Below are 22,715 nucleotides of genomic sequence, written 5' to 3'. Positions count from 1 at the left end.
CTTCAATTAGCCAATCCTCTCCAAACGACCAAGTTTCTCTACTTGAAAACCATAGATTATGTTCTATCTTGGTAGTCTCAGAGATCCACGCAGAAATCCACGAAATCTGAGCAGAAAAAAAGGAAAAAATAAGGGTAGATGAGGACTTTTAGTTGAAGTGGTTGAGAAGACGTGGTGGAAGTTCCAAGGGAAGAAGTGCTCAGATTTCGTCGTCGTTAATGTTGCTGCATCCACTTCAAACTTGCTGAAGGCTCATGACGTAAACGCATCCCGTGACCTTGTCACACCTGTGACCGGACTTACCTTTCATGCTGATCAAAGCAATCCAAAAAAGGAGCACGTATTCGTTTCCACTGTCATTGTCAAGCAGGCCCTTCGAGGCGAGTTTACGGCAGCAAGCTAACCCATGATATTTAAAGCGCTGGTCCGCAGAAGTGCCCTCTAGTTAATTTCTCCCATATCTCTCTCTCTGTCACGTATTCACGACCTGTACGACTTCCGTTTTTTTAACTTAATGAATCACACCTTTGCATACCCTGAAGATCAAGCTTCGTTATCTGAGGGAGCAACCACTCAGCACGCGCTGTCATCTAATACCCGAGCCGAGTCATTCCCATCTCATGGTGCGCCTTTGTCCTTTCAACCGATCCAGAGTCCCCTTTTATCCGAAATTCTAGTCGCAAGATCTAGTAGTGATTCAGAGCTTACTAGCTCAGACAAGCTATCCGCACTCCCCGACTCTCCTTTGTCGCGTCCTCGTGTCTTAAGCAGTATGGAACGTCAGGCCATTCAAACTTCACAATCGGCTCCTTCCTTGGAGGGTTTCACGCATCATCCTAATACTTCCACCCCTGACATGTCCAGGGCAACCGCCTCAGAAGGTGCTATCAACAAGGGTAGTCCATTTCAACGCGTCTCTTTCGAGAGCGGCATTTCTCGCATACCACCCCCTCCCAGCAATATGTCTCGTCCAGGGAATAATGTACACCACCCCTTACTTCGCGACGGTGGCGCTCCGCCAAGGTCACCGCTTATCGAGTCAACATTATCCCGATTTCGCCGCCCAAGCGACCCCCCTCGACCATCCTCAGCCATGCCATCCTCAGCCATGCGCGCAGAGGCTCAGACATCCAGGAAGGGTAGCTACGAATCTCCTTCCGCGTCACACTCTCGGGCTGCATCTCCCATGCGTATATTTGCATGGCCTGCCTTTCGTCGTAGGGAAACACGCGAAGAGCCATTCGTCCCTCAGAACCCCTTCCAAAGGCGAAACCCATTGCGCAGATTTTCTATCGGCAGCCCTGATCGCAACAATGATGAAAGCTTTGATCCCAACTGCGAGGACGCGCTCAAGCAATGTCTACCCCGTCCAGTAACATGTATCCCCTTAAAGGCTTCACGGAAATTCCTCCGCTCCTCTCGTGACTTTTTGATGGATACTCTCCCCCGACAAATATATCTGCACTTACTGCTTCGCCTTCCCTCTCTTTATTTTTCACGCATCGCTCGTATTTATCAAGATGCAGAGCTCAGTCGCCCAGATATTGAACGATTGATTGAAGCCTGTGCCTCCCAAGTGCCGAACCCCACCTCCAGCCCCATACCGCCAGGGGCTCACTACCACCCACAGCCTGCTCTTCCTTTAGCAGATGAATGGACCATCGCAAACGTCTCCCCAGCTCTCATCAGATTCAAGCATTCCTGGGAGGCGTTCATTGACTCCCTACTCCGAGAGTGGAAGACGCTAAACCTGGTCTCCGCTTTATTGCTTTCGTAAGTTACTACTGTTGTTTCACGTTTGGAAGTTGTTAAATGCTCCTCCCGCAGTGCCATATTATCCATGTTTCAGAATACTATGATGGCTCAGGATCCTGTGATCCGCACAGCAGCGCTACTTTCGCTGACATCTGCATTGATGAGCCTATTTTTCGGCTGTATCTACATTGTCCGCTTTGGCACCATGAGAAGTATGTACAAAGCCACCCGTTGGGCTGAGGTACGTGGCGCATGGCACTGCCGTTCCTTCACGCACGCTCACAGCAACCCCACAGGAAGCACGTAAAACAACAACATTCATTTGGTGGAATGTGTGGGTACTATTAGCAATGCCTGCTGTATGGCTTGCCTGGTTTGTCCTTCCCGTTCCTATCACGCTCTCACACTCACCTGTGCCTGATAGGTCTATGTGTTTCTTCATAGCCGCTATCCTCTCCTTTGTGTGGCGCTCTGATTCTTCAACAGATAATACCAGCCCCGCACCGCTCTCCCCAACCGCCGTATTGGGCCCGCGCATCGCCATCACGGCACTATTCATAGTCGGGCTGATCGACTTTGTGCTGATCGTCAACACACTGCATAACTACGGACGCACGCGGGATGTAGAAGCTGAAATGCGGTTACTGGGCACGGGTGAATCGACGCAAGCACACCGGGCTTCTGCTGACCGTGAGCGGGAGGACCGAGGGAGACGGGCAGGACATCTGTCAAGAGGGAGAGCGCGCTTCGCGGGAGAGGGGCGTGGGCGTCCCGACGGAGATCGCCCGTCTGAGGGTGGCGTGCTGTCAGCTGTCACGGGTCTCGGTCTTACAAACCTTGATGGCGTGCTGAATTCTAGTCCCCGTAGCTCCAACGAACTGTCACGGGAGAAGGAGAAGGACAATACTGTGGTGATGGTGGCTACCAATAGCTGAATGACATTGTGTGCTTGTTTTGGGCTCTCATAATGATACCTCCGCTCTTTTATCACGATCCTTCCGCAGGGAGTTATGCGGTATAGACGTTGTATCACTATTGACCTACTCGTTCACATTCTTTTGTGCCTTACGTGTAAGTAGGTAAATTGTAAAGGAAGATCATGCAAATTATTATTGGATTGTCTAGTCAGGCACGTCAGAAACAAGTTACACCAGAAAGAAGTGATACACCAATCCGATATCAAGTCAGGTAAGCTACAAACGGTAAAACAATCAATCAAAACCAAAGCAGTATCAGAGACAATAAGGTGTATGGGAAAGCGTATGCAATAGCGAGGCAGTGCCAAAATTTGTCTGATAAAGATCAGCCAACATGCATTTCATACGGCGTCTAGTGTGGCAAAAAAAAGCACAGCACTCGTGATGGTTTAAAGTACAAAGCGGTGACACGTTCGGACAGCTTCTGAAGCTAACCATAGGATGAGCGTCAATGCGCAGACAAAAGATACTACTCACGCTACAATCATCTGCGCGAACCTGATCTGCCGCTATAATTCGGCGGAGAAGGTTGGGAATTGGGGGGCTGACCTCCGGTGTGTTTCGGCCGGAAGGGATAATCAAAGGGCGTATAGGCCTTGGTGAGAAGCTCTGCTACGCCACATCCAACAAGATGAGTGGCGAGATCAAGGCCGGGTGGGAGAATTTCAGTACAGTGCGGGCAATTAAGCACTGTTTGGCCGGATGATTGCATGGCACCGACAGGGGGAGGGATATATCTCGTCGGTGGAGGCGGCTGCGTGCCCCCGCCACTGGACGAGGGAACCGAGGAAGATGTGTAATGCGAAGTGGCCTGAGATTGTCCACGTTTGTTGGCAAGATTGGAGTTTGCAGCGGGAGTAAAGTATGACATGATTGTCGAGGATAGAGGCTGAAGAAAATTGACAGACGAAAGGGATTTTATATGGAAGATACACAGCTGTGGTCAAGGATAAGCTTTGTTTTGACAATGCGGGGATCTTGAGATCGGACTGCGGTGTCCAAGGATACCTACAAACACGAGGCTGCCAAGCTACAGAACAAAGTGGATAGGGAAACGCCACAATGCAACATACCAATAACACGAAGAGAACAGGTAGATTGATCTTAACCCCGGTGGGAGGACAGAACTCAACTTTATTCAAATTTGGACCTTGGAAGGGAGTATGTCAGCGATCCATCTCACTTCCACGATCGACTCACTTCGATTAACAGATAACCGAGAGTCCTATTATATATGAACGTGCCGTTATGTCTAATCGTTTGAGAATAAACCCCACCTTGTACGCCTGTACCCGTAATAGTTTGGCGAGATGAGTTGTCGGAATGGGCTATTGTGATGTCTGATCACCCGCAGGTCCGAAATAGGTCAGCGATGGGAGCATAATTGCCGACGCATTCTAAAATTCTAAGAATCACGGACAATCGGGCTCGCCCACTGGCGGAAGAAGCATGGCTGATGACCCCAAAAGTATAATAAAAGGGATTCTTTTCGAAAAACGGGTGACTCGATTTGAATCATTTCCGTGGAACTAGTGTTACTAGCGCCGCTGGCCTTAGAACGTTAGTCGATGTCTCTTGCCATGGGCGTAAATGTAGAAATCGGAATTTAGAAATAACGACCTTTCAGGCAAGAGTAATGGTATTGACGGTTGTGGCGGCGCTGACTACTGAACAAGTGATGATTAATCAACCAAGATGGGTTTCTCGGTCGACGGGTAGTCGGGTATGCCGATGAAACGTCGGCCCCATCCTAGTACACCCTTTGCTCATCATCTATAACAACTTGAACCTGTGGTAACCTTCAATGGCCGCAGATCCTCGTGTGCTTATTGGAAATGTCTTGGAAAACAAATGCTGTATCCGATGGCAGGCGAAAGGACATGAAAAGGTTGCGGGGGTTCGTTCATATGATTCGCCGATGCTCATGAATGATCTCGGGATCAACTCGGGATGATCATTAGACTAGTACTGTCGGACGGTGCCGCCGAACCTCCGGCAAGGGCCGACGGCACTTTGCGTAGCTACCAAAACTTGGCAGCCTAATTCGCTTACAAGCGTAGATATTGCTTCTCGGTATGGGACGCAGGTTCTCCTCCCAGGATTCGTCAGGTGATTCGAACTTGGTCCCTACGATCAGGGCCAAGCAAGGCCGATCCACTGTAACCCCTCCACCGATCCAGCTGATTGCCGTCAAGCCTCATTACATTTAATCACACCATTGCTATCGAATAGCCTGCGTGTAATTCAGAACTCCCTTCTACATCGTATCTTCGAATTACCGAGGACCTCGTGAGCCTGTCGCTGATCGCCAATATTATTCCCCGCTTTCACACCTTCATGATGCGTCGTCGAACAAGTTATCGGCAGTTGCATCCAAGTCCATTTTCACCAATCTATTTTTGTCCAACGAACGTGTCACGAGCCACGATATTGCGTGGCCGGGAGTTCTTATAGAAAACACTCCCATTCCTCAGGACGTCGATCTGCGTGATAAAACCCGACCTGTGATCATGGAGATATATGACAATAATTTCTTCTCACAGGTTCTCTGGCGGCCCATATCAGGATTAAACTTGGAAGCCGAGGTATTTAACTATCGTCCTCTGAAAAACAAGTCAATACACACCCAACACCATGTCTCTCCCTTCATCTGACGAGGAGAAACATAAGTCGTCTGTCGCAGAAAACACTGATCATCACCATGAGCAGTTCAAACAACAATTTGGATTCGATCCGGCAGATATCGCTGCTCATACTCCCTCACTGCGTGGTCGTAAGCTAACAGCTGCAGTGGCATTTGTAGCAGGAACTGGGTTCACACTCTTTGGGTGCGTTGGGAAGTAACTATAATCAACAATTCTCGTAATTTTGCGATTCAGATATGATCAAGGTGTCATGTCGTCACTGCTTACGGGTAATCAGGTAACATGTGTTCTATCAAACCTCGCATGGAAATGTCCATATCTTATTGTACCAGTTTGAGGGTTCCTTCCCTGAAGTCATAGTGGAGCCCAGTCACCCCAATCACGCCACTCTTCAGAGCTTCATAATTGCCATTTACGTATGTTGTCACCTTTTCTACTTCATCTTTGGTGCTCATAACGTGCAGGAAGTAGGCTGTCTCTTTGGCGCCCTGTCCAATCTTTGGGTGGGAGATAAGCTCGGTCGTCGAAAGACAATTGTTGTAGGAGGCAGTATAATGATAGTTGGTAGCCGAGCTGTTTGTGACCCGTTTAGAGCATCGGCTGAATTCCCTACAGGGGCAATTCTGCAAACTACTGCGTTTTCTTTTGCACAGTTGATTTTTGCTCGTATCTTTACAGGCTACGGAAACGGTCTGATAGTCAGTGATGTGCCTACTCATGTTCAACGTCCTACTGAAAACAAGTTTGTAGACATCGACAGTGCCCACATATCATGCGGAACTCTCCCCTTCCGCAAAGAGGGGCCGAATGTACGTTATTAAGAGCACTTTAATGAAAAGATACAGATTTTTCCTAGGATCATGATGGAGGGGACATTGATCGTGGTTGGAGTGACCATCGCGTGAGTGTGCTTTACATCAATATTTTTGAAATTGACGACTGGCTTGCAGCTATGTGTGTGGATCGTTATTTTATTGGGTCATTTTTGTTGACAACATTCTTTAGTTGGTTGATTTGGCGCTGTATGTTTCAGTTTTATCTGCAGCTAAGCCAATGACAACGATCAAATCAGATTTTTCGTAAATTGGTCGTCTGCTCAGTGGAGAGTTCCGATAGCGCTGCAGTTGGTGTTCGAAATCATTATGGTGACATGCATCGGATTCGTGAGTTTGCTTTTCCGCAGACTGTGTACTAACTTATTCGATTTGGTACACTACGCAAGCTACCTGAGTCACCGAGGTGGTGAGTTCTCGTCGTCCTCCATGATTCTCGTGAAACTGATCAGAAACCCAGGTTGGTAAAGCGTGGTCGCAATGCAGAAGCGATGGCCGTTATATCCGCAATGGAAGATAAACCTCTCTCTGATCCAGAAGTTCAGCGCACTTACTACGGCATTCGTGAAGCTGTTGCTGTCGAAGCATCTAGTCAAGGTTCACTACGTGAACTCACTACCGGGGGTCCCAGCCAGAACTTTAGACGAACGGTCATTGCTGTGGTATTTATGATGATGCAGCAGCTGACCGGCATCAATCTCGTTACCTTGTGGGTATCTCATTCCTCCAACTCGGATGCGATCTGTTGTAATCTAAAAATGCATTGTTGTCAACAGTTATGCTGTATGTCATGCGGCCACACGGTCTGCTGAGGCAATACTGAAATCACACAGACTATTGTATTCCAGCGTCTTGGTCTCTCCGAGGTCAACGCGCGGATCACCTCAGTAGCTAACGGCGCAGAGTATATCCTTGCTTCTATTGCTGCTTATTATACTATAGATTATGTGGGCAGGCGTCACCTCATGCTATTTGGAGCTATTGGTCAATCCATCGTGATGCTGCTCTTGGCTATCTTAGGATATATCAATAATACCCCCGCGCAGATAGTGAGCGTAGTTCTTATATTCGGCTTCAACACGTTCTTTGCTTTTGGCTGGCTTGGAGTAGCTTGGTTATATGTGAGTTACCAACGACTGCTTTGATCTTTTTCGCTGATCCGATCTTTTCATCTCTGATGTTCCAGTGCGCTGAGATTGCTGGGCTCAGAACTCGAGCGCCGACAAATGCGCTAAGCACGGGTTTGTCAATCTCTTACGCCGAGACATGGAGACAGATCTACTCACCTTCTTTCCCAAGCGTCAAACTGGACTTTCAACTTTGTCGTGGTGATGGTCGTTGGCCCAGCTTTCAACAATATTTCCTGGCGAACCTATATTGTCTTCGCAGCCCTGAACGCGATCATCGTTCCAGTTGTTTACTTTTTCTTCCCCGAAACCGGTGGTCGGTCTTTAGAAGGTACATTTTACACTGTCTTCTGTCTAAGACTGACCCCTGGTTAATTCTACCCTGCAAGATCTTGACGTTGTTTTTGCGTTGGCGTACATGACCGGCGAAGATCCTGTCAAGGTTTCGCTTCGGAAAGATGTCCCACTTGCTGGAACGCGAGAGGCGGATGAGATTCTTGGAGTTAGCCCACGCCCTTCGGAAAAACCTCCCACGCCATCCTCTTCATCGGGAAAAGCCAGAAAACAGGTGTAGATGCGATTGCTGCATTGAGACCTAACAGTAAGCTGTTTACGATTCAATCATATTGGGATGCGAGCGAGCTTAACTTGCAGAATCGTGTGGTCGCAAATTGAATGAACTAGGCTAGGGGGAGAAGCAAGTACTTGCACTTTATTCAAGTTATGTATATTTGGTGGCCATCAATACAGGAGATCTTCGTCGAGACTGGACCAAGTCGTCAGCGCTTCAGCTTGAAGAAAGTATGCTCGGAAACACAGTGCACAGTGCACACCGGGTTAATTTTACGGGCGCGTGACCAGTGGATCGAGACACTTGATATCTAGTTAGTACAACACAATTGCAAAGTTCGAGCGCCACGAGATGGCCGGTCGGTTGAACCCTTCCTACTTCAAGTTGAGCTCCGAACCTGCTGCGCATTTCATTCTCACTCGCTGCTTGGATCGAATAGTACGTTCTTTCATATCCCGATCTCTGATAGTTGCAATTCTGATGAAATATCTGATCGCTGACATTTCTGGATTCCTCATTTGTATCACAATACTTGCCCCACACCTCTATGCCTCTACGCCACTACACTGCAACCTCACCCGTTACGGCGGCCATCAATCACAGCAGTACTGAGTCGCCACGATACCTTTCGAATCTACGCAACCTTGGCTGTCTGCGACAGCTCCTGGGCACATTTTTCCACACTTAATCCAAGTGCATGACAAGCCATTCACGGTCCCTGAGCCGGGCATGGCTTGTGCGCCAAGCAGACCGATAGCCATCAATGTCAGGAGAATGGTTGACAAGAGGCCACAGTTCATCTAGATCATTAGTGCCATAAGTTGGATCTACAGGTTGGTGACTGGACTCTTACCATCGAAAGTGCGAGTGTACAAATAGTGCAATCACGTTGGAGCGCGGGTCTGTTGTTCGTTCTGTTGTTTGTCAGTTCTGTGCTCACGCGCTTTGTAGCTGCTGCTCGTCAAAATATTAATCCCTAAGTTCAAACTCAGCATTCATGCCAGTATCGTGGCAAGCATACGGATTATTCAGCCTCTGGTACCTTGACAGCACGAGACGTTGGTTTTTTATGCTGCCAGTGTGATCAAGGCTACACCTGCAACGACCGAGAAGCGCCAATGCATACAATTTATGGTAATGACATTGCCTGAGTTGACGAGTACCTTAAATGTCATTATGTCCCTGCATTGTACGTGGGGTGGATAAACGCTCAGTCCGAAAAGTTCTGGGTGCAAATTTATTTTGCCATCCTCCAATTGCCACGCACACAGCGGTCGCCGGTATAGCTGATCTCGTGAAGTCCTTTGGTTTCGCATACCATGATTTTGCACGGGACACCGATGTCACGAAGGGACTGAGCGAAGAGTTCACGCACGCCCAAAACCATGTTTGTTCGACATGTACAGACACATAAGGTGATCAAGGACGTTGAAGAGCGTTCTGAAGGGTAAGGACTTGCGGTATGGTGATGAAGCATGATGAGGTGAACGCACCTAAGTTAGATATGTAAAAGGGAATAGGTGGCAGTTGAGGGATTGTAAAAGATCCGCCGATCCAGAGAAGCCCTGCTTCCATGCTTTCAGTTTTAACTCCTCGGCCAAGTTGCTGCAGAAATGCAAAATAATCCTAGGTTGATCATCCGAACGCCTGCAGAAAGGTACTGACCTTAAACGTACTGTGACCACCTCCAGTTACAACGATGACCACAACAACATACGTGTCACCATCTCCGATGGCTGCCACCTTGTAAGGCACATATCACCACGAAGTTCGAGCGTCCCCATCATGGGTATAGCATCACTTTGCGTAAATCGTCATACGGTAAACGCACTTGTTAAATTTGGCATTGTTACTGGTGGACTAGAGGGCATGAAAATTACAAGTTATGTTCCAGATTGCTGGTACCGAACTATAGGGAGTAAACATTGTCCTGCTGTGACCCGTCTCGAGCGTCCCCCGGCAAAGTCCGGCGGTACCCAATCGCAAATGAATATCACTTTCAAATTCTTCACTCTTCTTTGCTTCTGAACTGGTTCAACGACGAATCACAGTCCGGTTGATATCTACCAGGGTCCAGCGTCGAGATTGTTGTCTCCGTCTGGCACCGCGGGCTCTCCTGCCGACATTCTGTGAGAGTGAACCGTGCCAATCATGAGATCGGGGTAAGCATTTAGCAATTTATCTGTTGTAAACTGTCAGTACTTCTGTGCCTACTCTCATGCTGATCCAGTTGATCACCATCAAACCCTTTTTATCTTCTAACCACGTCATTGTAGCTTGCGCGTACATTGAAGACTTCTCGTCTGCCTCGTGTCTTTGATCCGCCGAGAGCCTCGGAACTTTAATGCTGGCCGCCCTTAGTAACATCTTTAAGTTTCACACTTTCATCACATCTCACCAGATAGGTTCCAGCGCTATATTCAAGCAACTCACCGGTCTATTTTTTTAATGCAAGAAACGTGTCACGAGCCATAATGTTCAACTGAACTAGGAGCTTCTTATAGAAAATACTTGAATTTTCAGGACGTCATCACCGCTCTGCATCACAGAATCCGAACCGTACAATTCGATAGTTGACCTTATCTCCCATCATGAACGGCAGAACCATTTTGATCTCCGCAGCTGCATCCTGATCCCCACTTGATGGTCAGAAGTCCCGAGGTCGCATCAGTACTAGACGTGGAGATAGGCTCCCATTTGTCAGATTCGAAGGCAAGCCACCCGAGTATATAAATCTCGTTCTTCAACGACAAGAATAGATACCTACACAGTACTATGTCTCTTCCTCCAACTGATCAGGAGAAATATTGGCCATCTATCGCAGAAAAGACTGATGCTGTCCAAGAACAGATAAATCAACAATTCGACTTGGACCCAGCAGATATTGCTATCCATGCGCCATCGTTGCGTGGTCGCAAGCTAACGGCTGCAGTGGCGTTTGTAGCAGGAACTGGATTTACACTCCTTGGGTGCGTTGAGAAGTAACTCGCAAATTCGCAATCGAAATCTACTTATTTTGCGATTCAGGTATGACCAAGGTGTCATGTCGTCACTAATTACGGGCAATCAGGTAACGACGTATTCTGTTGCTTGCATGTGAATATATATATATATATCATTCTAAAAGTTCGAGGCTACCTTCCCTGAAGTCGTAGTGGAGGCTAGCCACCCCAATCATGCAACTCTTCAGAGCTTCACAATTGCCATTTATGTATGTTCACCGTCTGTACGCCATCTTCTGTGCTTATACAATGCAGGAAGTAGGCTGTCTCTTCGGTGCTCTGTCCAATCTTTGGGTTGGAGATAAGCTCGGTCGCCGTAGAACAATTGCTTTAGGAGGCAGTATAATGATGATCGGTAGGCGAATTCTATTGCGTTAAGAGCACCAGCTGAATTCCTCAGGGGCAATTCTGCAAACGACTGCATTTTCTTTTGCACACTTGATTTTTGCTCGTATCTTTACAGGCTGCGGAACTGGTCTGATAGTCAGTGGTGTTTATTATTGGCTCCAAAGTCCTGCTGAAACAAGTTTGTAGACATCGACAGTGCCAACATATCATGCGGAGCTCTCCCCTTCCGCAAAGAGGGGTCGAATGTATGCCATTCATATGCAATACGATAAATGACTCACAGAACTTTTCTAGGATTATGATGGAGGGGACTCTGATTGTGGCTGGAGTGGCCATTGCGTGAGTGCGTTATTGGATTTATTTATTTTGTTAAATTGATTGCTGTCCTACAGCTATGTACGCGAGCCGTTATTTTCATTCGTTCATTTTTCTGACGTGGTTCTTTAGTGGATTGATTTAGCGCTGTACGTTTCAGTGTCATACCCAGGTTATGCTTGACTGACCCATAAAAACGATCAAATCAGATTCTTCGTGAATTGGTCGTCTGCTCAGTGGAGAGTTCCGATATCACTGCAGTTAGTGTTTGAAATTATTGTGGTGGCATGCATCGGATTTGTGGGTTCTCTCCCCCTAAAAATGTGCATACTTGTACTAACGGATTCGATCTGACACGCTACGTAAGCTTCCTGAGTCACCGAGATGGTGAGTTCTTGTCATTCTCTGTGGTTTTTGCGAAGCTGATCAGAATCTCAGGTTGGTAAAGCATGGTCGGAACGCAGAAGCGATGGCCGTTATATCCGCAATGGAAGACAAACCTCCGTCTGATCCAGAAGTTCAGCGCACCTACTATGGCATTCGTGAGGCTGTTGCTGTTGAAACATCTACTACTGGTCAAGGTTCACTACGTGAACTCATTACCGGAGGTCGCAGCCAGAACTTTAGGCGAACAGTCATTGCTGTGGTATGTCAGATGATGCAGCAGCTGACCGGCATCAACCTCGTTACCTAGTGGGTATTTCAGCCTCATGATGTAACTTGTCGTGATCTAAAAATGCGCTTTCAACAGTTACGCTGTATGTTATACCACCGCGTGATCTACTGTGGCAATACTGATATCACGCAGACCATCTTATTCCAGCGTCTTGGTCTCTCCGATGTCAACGCGCGGATTACCGCTGCTGCCAATGGCACAGAATATTTTCTTGCCTCTTTTATTGCTTATTATGCGATAGACTATGTTGGCAGGCGTCAACTCATGCTGATCGGAGCCATCGGTCAATCCATCGTGATGCTGCTCTTGGCTATCTTAGGATATATCAACAATGGACCCGCGCAGATCGTGAGCGTAGTCCTGTTATTCGGCTTTAACACATTTTTTGCTATTGGGTGGCTCGGAATGGCCTGGTTGTACGTGAGTACAGCAACGGCAGTTTCAATCTTTCTTGATCTGATATTTTCTTTATTGATTTCTAGTGTGCTGAGCTTGCCGGGCTCAGAACCCGTGCACAAGCAAATGCACTAAGCACGGGTTTGTCACTCTCGTAGGCCAAGACATGGAGATAATTTTAACTTACCTATTCTTTTCCCAGCGTCAAACTGGACTTTCAACTTCGTCGTCGTGATGGTTGTTGGCCCATCCTTTAACAACATCTCTTGGAGAACCTACATCGTTTTCGCAGCCTTGAATGCAGCTATTGTTCCGGTTGTTTACTTTTTCTTTCCCGAAACAGGCGGTCGCTCTTTAGAAGGCAAGCTTTGCGTGTCTTCTGTCCAGTTCCTTGGCTAATTGTATCATAAAAGACCTCGACGTTGTGTTTGCGTTGGCGCACACTGCTGGGGAAGATCCTGTCAAGGTTTCGCTTCGGAAAGACATTCGGAAAGACATCCACCAGAATCGAAACAACAATGTCGCTTTTGGTAATCGCTGGGGTTTAGCTCGCAGCCAGGGCTGCGTCCCCAAATATTCTGCTGTCTCAAATACAATACAATTCGGCTCAAGTTGCCTGTTCGAGTATACTAGGTGGTTAGGATTCAAATAGCCATGCTTTGTCTTGGATTAAATCATCAACTCACATTATTTCAGATCTGATCGAAAGTTCAAGGCCAAAGAAATCATCAAGTTATAATATAAGTTGCATGTATGAGTACTAGGTCATTGAGTTGCAGACAGATTGTGGAGAATCAAGGACGCCAACTGAGTAAACACGACAGAAAACTGGAAGAAGGGATGAGTGAAAGGTGATCGACTCCAATGTAGCGGACGGTGTCACGGGAGTTGGCCCTTCCCCACGCGCGCAACTGCGTCGTCCTCAGGCTTGCAATCAAAACGAGCCAGCACTCCGTGAAAAGCCAGTCATTATAAGTCCACGAAAGTTAAATCACATAAAGTTCTGAGCCTTCTTGCCTTTGACTGTAGTCGTCTTACCCTTCCGACTCTGAGTTTTGGGCTTACTAGCCTGGAACAGCTTATCAGCAGCGACCTCATCCTCATCCTTAACTTTCTTCTTTTCGTCATCAGACACATCGACGACTTCATCGTCCAACTGAAAGAGATGTTAGTGCACAGTGACGATCATGCTTAGGGTACGCACATCGAAAACGTCTTCTAAATCAGGCGCGGGACCTCCTGAGAGTTTTTTAGGTACTTTCCCGAGGTCTGTTGCTTTGTGGAAGGGTATTGGATGATCCGTGCTGTTGTACCTGGACTTGCCATTAGCGACAATCAGACGCGGTTAATTGATAAACCTTACTTCTTCGTAAACGATGTCTTTGTCGCAGGTTTGATGAGCTTGTTAACGACGTCGTCTTTCTGCGTGTCCACACCAAGCTCAACGACGGTGTCCCAATCTTCACGGGAAAGATAATATTCATCCATCCGTTCAATGACGTCGTCGACAGCGGCCTATCAAGGACATGATAAGCAGCTAGGAGGAAGAGTAAGCGACAAGACTCACAGCGCCTCGGTCTATCAATGGCTTAACGATGTGAGGGAACAGCGCAGGGATGTACGACTGTCGGATCTCGTGCTTGTCCCCAGAGACTTTGAGCCGCATTCGGACCTGCACGTCTCCTAGTTGTCGATTAAGCTTGTTCTGTTTCGAATTTTGTCCTAGCCACCTGTGCGAGTATCATATGAATGACGTGTGTAGTGATCCGGGGGAAACATACTGAGGGAACGTCATTGGGTTTTGGCCGCCATATCCGCCGCCTGGACCAAACAGGAATGACGCAGGTCGCACCATCGAGCACACCGCATGTAATGGCATCAATGACCAGTGTTGTTCTGGTCTGAAGGACATTATAAGATCCGATAGAAAGAGCTATATGGTCTGCTCACCCGTGAATCAGAGCATCGACGAGATCGGCATCAGATATAGAAGATGCAGCTTGATCCATCAACTCGAGTTGCTTCAACATCTTTGGAGGCCCTTCGAGGTTCCGAACCTTGACAGGTTGAGTCTTTAAATAATTTTCCTGACGAGGGGATGAGCAATTCTGTGCATCCGGGAACAGTGCGTTTTACCTGGATGAAAAGGGGGACGAAAGAGTGATCGTGGAAGTACAATTCCATCTTGTCACCCAGTGTCTCTCGAACGTTCGGCCCAAACGCGTACGGACCAAGAATTTTGTACGTCACGTCGAACGGCGTCAAGATAGTGTACTTTTCGTTGATCTTTGCACTGTGTTATAGTATGATTAGTGCATAGCAAACGACGAAGAGCACACGTACAGATTCTTTGCCTCGTCAAAGTCCATGCTACTACTAGATAATCGCCACGTCGACAACATATTCAAAACTTGTCGAATATCTGACTGAGAACCACTGATAAGCTGATCGACGACGTTGGCGGGAATTTTCATCTTCTCCCTAGTCAACGACGTCACCATGATGTCGATGTAATTGAAGGATAACTTACTTGTACGCGATCGTCATTATGCGTGATCGGACAGCTTGAGCCTCGGGCCTGTTACTGTAGTGAGCTCCTGTTACGGCCGAGGTCGAGTTCAACATACCGTCTAAATGGCATGCCAAAAGTATTCGCGATGAGTGGCTTCAGCTTCTGGGCGCCTCTATCGTTAGCGATACAAATAATAGGGATCTGAATAACGAGGTAAGATGTTTACTCGAGTGGACGGATCAAAACATACTTTTGTCTTCTTGATCAAGGCATTGAGAGCGCCAACGCCGCCCCTGTCACCAGCGGACATGCCGTCGACTTCGTCCATGATGAGACACGTCTTATCGGTGATTCTGACTCCTGCTGCGTTTGTCGCCTAGTGACATATTAGATCGACGTGACGAAGAGCATGGAAACAACAAACATCGTTTCCACCCATCCATCCGTCTAACGACAGGTTGCTGATGTTCATACCGCTCTGCACATTTGTGAGCACAGTGAAAGGGTAAGCTGCACTCCCGATTTACCTCGACTAACTTTTTACTGCGCGCATCACTTGCATTAAGCTCGATGGGCGTGAAGCCTTCGAGCTTGGCGCAAAGATGCGCACTAGTAGTCTTACCTATACCAGGCGGGCCAGTGATCATTACTGCGCGGTAGACGTTCATAGCGTTTTTCCCCGGCTTTTTGAAACTGCACTTCAAACTATCTGACCTGCGAGAATACTTACGTTTGCTTTGAGAGACATTAACCTGCAGACCTACCAGTCGTGAAGCCATTGCTGTAGTTTATCCACCTGTCCTTTGTTGCCGCAGATCTCCTTTAATGATTGAGGAGCGTATCTTGTTGTCCACAGCTGGTTTGAGACGTCGGTTTTAGAGCTGTGGTAAGAATTAGCGGATGGGCTAGGTGAAAAAGGAGTGCATATTGACCTGCCAGATTCATCGGCATCTTTTGACGCTTTTTTCTCCCTCCGCTCGAGCTCCTTCGCAGCCTGCTTGATCGTTTCCTGTTCTTTTGCCATCTTCTTCTTGGTCTTGTCATCTAACTCGCCGCCACCTGATCCGCCTGGTCCTTGGCGGGTGGCGATTAGATCAAGGAATTCGTCCTCGGAAAGCGTCTTGAGTTGGTGCTTTTTGATTGCATTGAGCTTCGAAGGACCGGCGTTGTCACCCAGGACGACAAACGATGTCTTTGACGAAGGTTGCCCTACAACACGCCTATAAAATTATAAAGTTTTGTAGATACTGTAGATGTAAATATAACTCACCCCCCAAACCGCTTCGCCAAGTCTATTGCCTCGTCTCTAGAGAAGCTGCTGAGTTCGCCGGTAAAGACAAAGGCTAGCCCCTCGAGACAGTTGGATGACTTGGGCTCAGGGACCTGTTTCGAACCAGGGGCGGACGGACCGGCTGATTTTGCGGCCTTTGCAGCAGCCCAACTAAGTCCACGCAGTTCAGAGACAGAAACACGAGCACAGAAAGTCAGCGCACTTGAAGGGTTTGGCGGGCGGCTCCGCGTTCTCTTCTTTATCCTTTCCTTTGGCTGCTGCCTTCGTTGCAGGTACTTTCTGCGGGGGAGGTTTCTTGGGGGGCGGTTTTGCCTTTGGGGGCAGCTTTGCCTTTGGGGGCGGCTTGGCATTACCCTTCTTCTCATGTTTGACGTCTTCCTCGTCCTCATAGTTGTCCTCACTCTCCTCTGTTTCTTCTTCTTCGGAAGAATCTACCACAAACTCATCATCCTTTGATTTCTTCGATTTGACAGGTGCCTTTCCGTTCGTCTTGGTCTTGCTTGTCGATGTAGTTGCTTTCGAGGTTGATGTTGACGCGACTACCTTCGGTGCGGTAGCTTTTGAAGTAGATGCTGACGCAACTGCTTTCGGTGCAGCCACTTTCGAGGCCGAGGCAACTACCTTCGGTGCAGACTTCGCAGCGACGGCCACTTTCTTCTTTGGCACAACGGGTTCATCCTCCTCATCGCTCGAGATAACGACAGTGTTTTTTCGCTTGAGACTCTTTTTCTGCGGGGTGCCATCACTGTCAGGCATCATTGTGCGGTCGGATTTGGTAGTCGTCTTGTGCTAGGAGTCCGCAGAAGTCATAGATGGATGGAGGAAGACACTCACGGATTTATCTCCTCCACCACCGAAGAAAGAGCGAAGATCTTTACCTGTCGGTGCAGCAGATTTTGGAGACTTCACGGGTGCCATAGTCGTCCGTGCTATAACAGTGGTGCGCGTGATTTGGTCGTGTAACAGACTAACAGTGTTCAAACGTTCACACCCGGAACGCAGAAGCACGTCGCGTCACATTCTGTCACTCGTAATGACACGTTCTGTCACGCGTCTGTGTGTCACTTTCAGCGCGTCCAAGTCCCTTGATTGATGATCTCGATCAGGCTGGACAAAAGCTTTTGATCAGTCGTTAAAACGTTGACCTTTCAAAGGCACGTGCAGTACTACTGCTACTACCAGGAAATGATGAGATTATTAATGGCACAGAATCTCTGTCCTAAGTTTATTAATTCACGAATGAAATGGATCCCAGTCAGAAACATCTGTCTATCGGCGGCCAATACATTGCTCAGTATACGTATTGCACATCTCTGCCTATCCACATGGCTGAACCGACCCATGGCGGAGGGTAGGCCCGTGACCAGCCTGGTTACGAATCTAGGCGGAGGGCCGACCTTTCAACTTTGTCCGTAAATAGTACAAATGTAGTACAGGAGGAAATATCGAGAATGAAAACTGCTGAAGGATCTATCTCTATCAAAACAAATGAGTACGTACTACGACTACAATATCTCTGGTATCCTAATGGAGTCCATCATACTGTCAACATGATTCGCGTCTTTGACTTGTGCAATGATATCATGATCTGATGCGATTCTCTTGTATTCTTTGCCGCGTTGCCGCGCTAGTAGGAATGCGCTGAACGGTTGTCCAAGGCGAACAATCAATCGCATTGCACGCTGGATCGATTCTGAATCAACTGGGTCCTGTTCTCTAGGCGACCCAGGAAGAGCAAAATCACCCATGCTCTCCGTATCGTCTGCAAAATCAGGCGCTGGCAGCTCGAGGAGACAACGATCCCAGGGACGGACAAGTAAGAATGACTGTCGAGCGGGTCTTCCTCGCGAGAACTGAGGCAACCTGTCCTCCGTGGTGATCTGCAGGTCATGAAGCCCGTCTGCCTTGACTTCATACGTGAAGTAGGTCTCCTTGTGTTCAATGGGTCTCCGTCTAACTTCTGTGACAGGGAATGCAATGCACGGTAGAAGCAGCCGGCGGTGAGTAAAACGTGGAGCGCTCAGGCGGTCGAGCGAGCTGTACAATTTCAGAGCTGACTCGACAGTCACAGTGTCTTTCAGCGACGAGACCGATATCCGCATCTCATCTTCAGACATAAATGGCGGCGTGTACGGTGAGGCTTCGTATGAAGTGATGTCGGCAGGCAGACAGCTGTTGAATTCGGATGGTGTTCCAAACCAGTCCAGGGCAGTAATGTCTCCAGACACAGCGATGATATCCTCCAAGAGCCGCCCGAGTGCATTTTGCTTCTTTTCACCGTACATGATATTGAGCCGAACACCAAAGATGCCAAACAAGGAGTATGCGATGTCTTCCTCCACTGTGGTGACACGTGTCGACGCCCATTGCAGTTTCTCGCGGGCGTTCATCATTCCAGGACGGAAGGCGACAAGGATTTGTGCATCTATCCCTGTCGCATCTTCCAACTCCTGCATGATTGCGACAGACTGTTTGTGGTTGGGAGAGCAGTCGTTGAGATACGGGGTCCAGTCACTTTGGTAGAAGCGGATGACTTCCGGGACGAGGAATTCTGGTAAGGTCCACCCTCGCGTGTTCCATGCGCTCCTTGCCAGTGCGCCCGACTTCGACGAAGGCGGAACATCCGATAGGTAGACCATCGTGAGTGCTGAGGTGCGATACCATTCGAACATGGAATTGAGGGATGTTTGGAGTTCGACATTGTTAGCCTGGTCGATGCAACATGAATCAATCCACCCCCAGCGATACCCCGCAGCACGAGCAGTTTTGCAGAAAGACTGCAATTTCATGATGCTGCCAACTGGATTCAACTCATCAACGACCTTGTCCTGAACGTCGTGCAGCAGTGGTTCCTTTCCTTCCCAACGATGCGATAGCGTGACACAACAGAAGTACGATGCCACGACATCTTTGATGTGTTCCATTCGGAGATCTGCGTGCATCAACGTTGATGACAAAAGCTCCTTGTACTCTGGGCTCGCTTTGAAGGCATCGATCTGTGCCTCTCGATTGCATAAGCGCCCAGTAAAGGTATTAAGCAGACGATGTGGGGCGTCGTCGAGTTGAGCCTTGACAGTCTGTTGAATAGCTCCATCTGCTTCGGATGGATGGACATATTGTTGGCGCAGCTCTGGAAAAAGAGTCAGGCATGTTTAGGGACGTGGTTATTTGGGGACATACTTTGTATTTGCGTGTCAGGAGCGTTTTCTAACTTGAAGAGCATGGTTTGGAATGTGTCGATCGCTTCATCATAACGATGTGCGCCATGAAGCGCTGTATACCCCAACTCGTATCCAATATGAGATAAAGGGGTCAGTTTGATGACCTACATGTTCGCAAAATGAGCATGGACTATAAAATAACAAATGAAATCATACTGTTTGTGCATCCAGAAGCGCATCGTCCCATAGCATTTTTTGCGACCTCGCCTTGCTGCGGTTCGCAAAGATGCCATCGGTGGCCAAATCGAGATCGATTGCCACGGAGTATAACTCGATAGCCCTGTCATAATTACCCGCAGCGAGGGCATCATCTCCCTTTGTAGCAAGGTCAGCAACTCCGGTGGCAGCATGAAGCGCGCTGTAATCTTGCTTGAAAGCTAAATGAGATGTGGTTGAGAATGATACCCCATTAAAATCACGAAAACTTACCAGCGGACCAGGCAAGGCAGCTTGCCTTCGTAAGTTCATCGCTTGCATTTATCATGTGTCTGTAAGATCTGAGGGCCTCTACAAATCTACCTGCCAGAAAGAGCGAACGGCACCAATGCTGGTGTGCAGTAAGCCACAACGACTTGAGGTCCCAACCGAATAGCTGCGCACGCACTCAGTCTGACGTGAAATAAAAATATTCAGTCGACATACCACCACAAAGATGTCATATTTCGAATGGATGGCCGACGTGGACGAGAATCCAATAGTATTGACAGCAGCAGTGAAATGGCCAGCAGCTTCGTTGTGACGTGCGTCGTCTAATGCATTCATTCCCACCTGGACGTGTAGATAAGCCTGAAGTGCGAGGTTCGCAAAATCAGCATCGACGTATGAATCAGGAGTTGATTGTACCAAAAGCACTCACTTCCACGATACCACACGCAAGAGAATTCACACTAGGACGAGTGGTAGCTAGCTCTTGGACGCGCAGAATTGCCTCGTCACGTTGATTTGCATTGAAAAGGGCGATGGCCTGACAGTTGTCGCGTAAGTAGCGAGCACACAAGACACAATTGACGTACCTTGATCAAGAGTAAAAGGCGAGTTTTGTTCAAGTCTGCGTCCACATACATGAACGCGAGGTCAAATGCTTTCATCGCATCTTGGAACTGTTGTTTTCCACAGAGGGCGATGCCCTTGGAGATACAGCCCATCAAGGATGGCTGAATACTGATGCTCTATATCACCATGTAAGTTACTTCGTGTTACGGAATGGTGCATCTCACTTTGAGCGCGTCGTCAAGTGCGCGGTCCCAGTCTGAATTTCTTACCTTGACAAACGAGCGACTCGCATAAGAGTTGTAGTCGTTGCCAGCAGCCCCGATATCTCGTGTTAACAGCCGGTCTGCAGTGAGCAAGTCCCCGCTTATGCATGCATCGCGGGTTGTCGCGTTGACGGTGAGGATCTGCATCATGGATGGTGAGGTTACGTGGTAGAAGCGAGGGCTAGAAACAAGCCTCGCAATCAGACTGTCGAGCCTTAGCATCAAGATTGAGGATCAACAAGAAGACGGGCAATGAACGGGAACTCACATTACTAATACTATCTGCCACTTGTTCTTTCGGGGCATCTTCCCGTAACGCATCCTTGAATAAAATGAGATGAAGAAGGGATAGAAAATGAACAAAACTTACATCTGGTGCTTGGTCCCCCAGACTGTCCTCCAGCAAAGGTACTGCCCACTTTGACATCATTTTATCTCTTCCTCCACTCAGGATGTGCTTGTCATCCGCGGAGAAGGTGACACAAAACACCTCATTGGTGTGCTTGAATATGGCAATGGTTCGTCGATCCGAAAGCTGTCAAAGGCGAACCTGGTGGTCATCAGATGCGGACGCGAGAAGGGTGCCAGCAGAGTTCAAAGCAATCATGTAGACATTCCCAGCATGACCCTTGCAGGGCTCACCGACCTGCTTCCAGGTTGACGAATCCCAGATCCGTATGGTGGGATCACGTTCGTTACCACTGGAGATAAGCTGTTTGCCATCGGGCGTCCATGCAAGTGTAGCATTTCCCGCTCCATTGAACGCAGACTGACCCTCAAACTTTGTAATGCATTCCCTCTTGCCTGGATTCCATATTTGGATATGCTTGAATGTTGCGATGGCAAGATATTTACCAGACGGCGAGTACCGGATGCAGAACACTCCAGCAACACAACTGATTGGATCTCCTTGCACCCGCCATGTTTTTGTGTTCGAGAACTCTACTGTGGCGTCCCATGAGCTACTCGCCAAAAACGTGCTGTCTGGGGAAAAATCGAGCCACCATATCGGTCTGGAGTGGACTTTGGTGGGTTGAATGAGAGGTTCCCCGTCTCTGTTCCAGGTGATGAGCTCTCCACCATCATCACCGCTTGCTATGAATTTCCCGTCTCTTGATACTGCAACTCTTCGTACGGCGAAGCGATGCCCCTCTATTATCTTCAATACAACGCCGTTTTCTAAGTCCCACAGACGAAGCGTCTTGTCGCCTGAGGCCGTCACCATACGGCATCTATCGGGGAAGACTGCAACTGCAAAGAGAGTTTCTTCATGACCTTGAAATGTTCGAATAGCCGTCGTGATTCGTTCTGCTTCTATCATTCTGCTCGAGGTGGATGGTGTTGAGCTTGTGGGCGTCTTGATCTAAGTTGCAGGGTGTACCGGGCCTTTTTGTGCTTATTCACAGCCTCAACCTGCTTCGTTAGACGCTCAGTACACGAGGCCTGAAATTTGAAATTTGAGACCTAACTAACGTGACTAGAAATCCAGGGCCAGCCTCACTCTCTCCATTCTAGCTAGTCCACGATGTCGATGCCTCCATTGGATTCCACCGCCCAGTCTAAGGTCCTATTCCATCCTGGACGCAGTATAGTTAGGGAATCGATACCGCCGGAAAAGATTGGGTCGCAGGCAAATCTGCAGGGTTGAAAGTCTAACACAGCAGAAATAGACGAGTTGTACGTACTCCTCGACCTATTTTCCAGCCGCAATCGTGACCGAGATCGACAGCAATATCTACAAGCTCTTGATTTCAGGCATCGCTTCATCGCATTTGTCGCCACGATCAGTG

The 22,715-nt window shown here is 48.2% G+C and overlaps 5 protein-coding genes across 5 annotated transcripts; 3 read left to right on the top strand and 2 right to left on the bottom strand.

The window, feature by feature from the left end:
• Nucleotides 1–514: 514 nt before the first annotated feature.
• On the top strand, nt 515–2,690 carry HD556DRAFT_1230443 (uncharacterized protein; the record flags this gene model as incomplete). Its single annotated transcript, XM_041297354.1, has 4 exons — nt 515–1,773; nt 1,828–1,996; nt 2,052–2,128; nt 2,180–2,690. 4 exons carry the CDS (start codon nt 515–517, stop codon nt 2,688–2,690), a joined length of 2,016 nt encoding a protein of 671 aa, XP_041164313.1.
• Nucleotides 2,691–5,106: 2,416 nt separating this feature from the next.
• HD556DRAFT_1027784 (general substrate transporter) lies at nt 5,107–8,138 on the top strand. Its single transcript, XM_041295924.1, has 18 exons — nt 5,107–5,560; nt 5,612–5,654; nt 5,710–5,793; nt 5,842–5,941; nt 5,993–6,075; nt 6,128–6,186; nt 6,234–6,278; nt 6,328–6,331; nt 6,383–6,399; nt 6,450–6,540; nt 6,600–6,619; nt 6,671–6,919; nt 6,987–6,993; nt 7,044–7,331; nt 7,397–7,451; nt 7,510–7,668; nt 7,727–7,938; nt 8,022–8,138. The coding sequence occupies exons 1-17, from the start codon at nt 5,367–5,369 to the stop codon at nt 7,909–7,911; spliced, it is 1,683 nt and encodes a 560-aa protein (XP_041164312.1). The 5' UTR covers nt 5,107–5,366; the 3' UTR covers nt 7,912–7,938; nt 8,022–8,138.
• A 2,222-nt stretch (nt 8,139–10,360) lies between these two features.
• HD556DRAFT_1027627 (uncharacterized protein) lies at nt 10,361–13,478 on the top strand. The gene is made up of 18 exons (XM_041295923.1): nt 10,361–10,877; nt 10,936–10,978; nt 11,036–11,119; nt 11,166–11,265; nt 11,311–11,393; nt 11,445–11,503; nt 11,553–11,597; nt 11,651–11,654; nt 11,706–11,722; nt 11,783–11,873; nt 11,941–11,960; nt 12,012–12,266; nt 12,325–12,331; nt 12,382–12,669; nt 12,732–12,786; nt 12,848–13,006; nt 13,059–13,281; nt 13,342–13,478. Coding segments are annotated over exons 1-18 (1,728 nt in total). The 5' UTR covers nt 10,361–10,683; the 3' UTR covers nt 13,343–13,478.
• On the bottom strand, nt 13,343–17,440 carry HD556DRAFT_1342613 (replication factor RFC1 C terminal domain-containing protein). Its single transcript, XM_041302150.1, has 18 exons — nt 17,283–17,440; nt 16,651–17,231; nt 16,428–16,598; nt 16,090–16,377; nt 15,922–16,038; nt 15,685–15,871; nt 15,582–15,635; nt 15,408–15,533; nt 15,273–15,358; nt 15,176–15,223; nt 14,989–15,126; nt 14,782–14,938; nt 14,596–14,732; nt 14,427–14,546; nt 14,213–14,375; nt 14,009–14,160; nt 13,850–13,958; nt 13,343–13,801 (listed from the first exon to the last, which is right to left on the bottom strand). Exons 1-18 carry the CDS (start codon nt 17,364–17,366, stop codon nt 13,637–13,639), a joined length of 2,883 nt encoding a protein of 960 aa, XP_041164310.1. The 5' UTR covers nt 17,367–17,440; the 3' UTR covers nt 13,343–13,636.
• A 224-nt stretch (nt 17,441–17,664) lies between these two features.
• Nucleotides 17,665–22,246, bottom strand: HD556DRAFT_1524880 (uncharacterized protein; the record flags this gene model as incomplete). Its single annotated transcript, XM_041309241.1, has 11 exons — nt 17,665–19,578; nt 19,629–19,773; nt 19,826–20,046; nt 20,099–20,261; nt 20,312–20,455; nt 20,526–20,633; nt 20,683–20,838; nt 20,887–21,066; nt 21,194–21,247; nt 21,296–21,427; nt 21,476–22,246. The coding sequence occupies 11 exons, from the start codon at nt 22,244–22,246 to the stop codon at nt 17,954–17,956; spliced, it is 3,699 nt and encodes a 1,232-aa protein (XP_041164309.1). The 3' UTR covers nt 17,665–17,953.
• Between the last annotated feature and the right edge of the window lie 469 nt (nt 22,247–22,715).

Source organism: Suillus plorans, assembly GCF_016647745.1.
Source record: "Suillus plorans strain S12 chromosome Unknown HD556scaffold_9, whole genome shotgun sequence".
NCBI classification, from domain to species: domain Eukaryota; kingdom Fungi; phylum Basidiomycota; class Agaricomycetes; order Boletales; family Suillaceae; genus Suillus; species Suillus plorans.
Note: the sequence above shows the minus strand (reverse complement) of the source record. Positions and strands in the feature narration are given on the sequence as shown.

What these genes read in the sequence shown, in the direction of transcription:
- HD556DRAFT_1027784 (XM_041295924.1), top strand. Translation starts at nt 5,367, where the DNA reads ATGTCTCTCCCTTCATCTGACGAGGAGAAACATAAGTCGTCTGTCGCA. An exon ending in CACTGCTTACGGGTAATCAG is followed by an intron (nt 5,655 to 5,709) that starts GTAACATGTGTT and finishes TTATTGTACCAG; the next exon opens with TTTGAGGGTTCCTTCCCTGA. An exon ending in GACAAATGCGCTAAGCACGG is followed by an intron (nt 7,452 to 7,509) that starts GTTTGTCAATCT and finishes TTCTTTCCCAAG; the next exon opens with CGTCAAACTGGACTTTCAAC.
- HD556DRAFT_1342613 (XM_041302150.1), bottom strand. Translation starts at nt 17,366, where the DNA reads ATGGCACCCGTGAAGTCTCCAAAATCTGCTGCACCGACAGGTAAAGAT. An exon ending in CCTTGATCAAGAAGACAAAA is followed by an intron (nt 15,359 to 15,407) that starts GTATGTTTTGAT and finishes CTCGTTATTCAG; the next exon opens with ATCCCTATTATTTGTATCGC. An exon ending in ATAATGACGATCGCGTACAA is followed by an intron (nt 15,127 to 15,175) that starts GTAAGTTATCCT and finishes GTCGTTGACTAG; the next exon opens with GGAGAAGATGAAAATTCCCG.
- HD556DRAFT_1027627 (XM_041295923.1), top strand. Translation starts at nt 10,684, where the DNA reads ATGTCTCTTCCTCCAACTGATCAGGAGAAATATTGGCCATCTATCGCA. An exon ending in AGGCAGTATAATGATGATCG is followed by an intron (nt 11,266 to 11,310) that starts GTAGGCGAATTC and finishes TGAATTCCTCAG; the next exon opens with GGGCAATTCTGCAAACGACT. An exon ending in GCTGCGGAACTGGTCTGATA is followed by an intron (nt 11,394 to 11,444) that starts GTCAGTGGTGTT and finishes ACAAGTTTGTAG; the next exon opens with ACATCGACAGTGCCAACATA.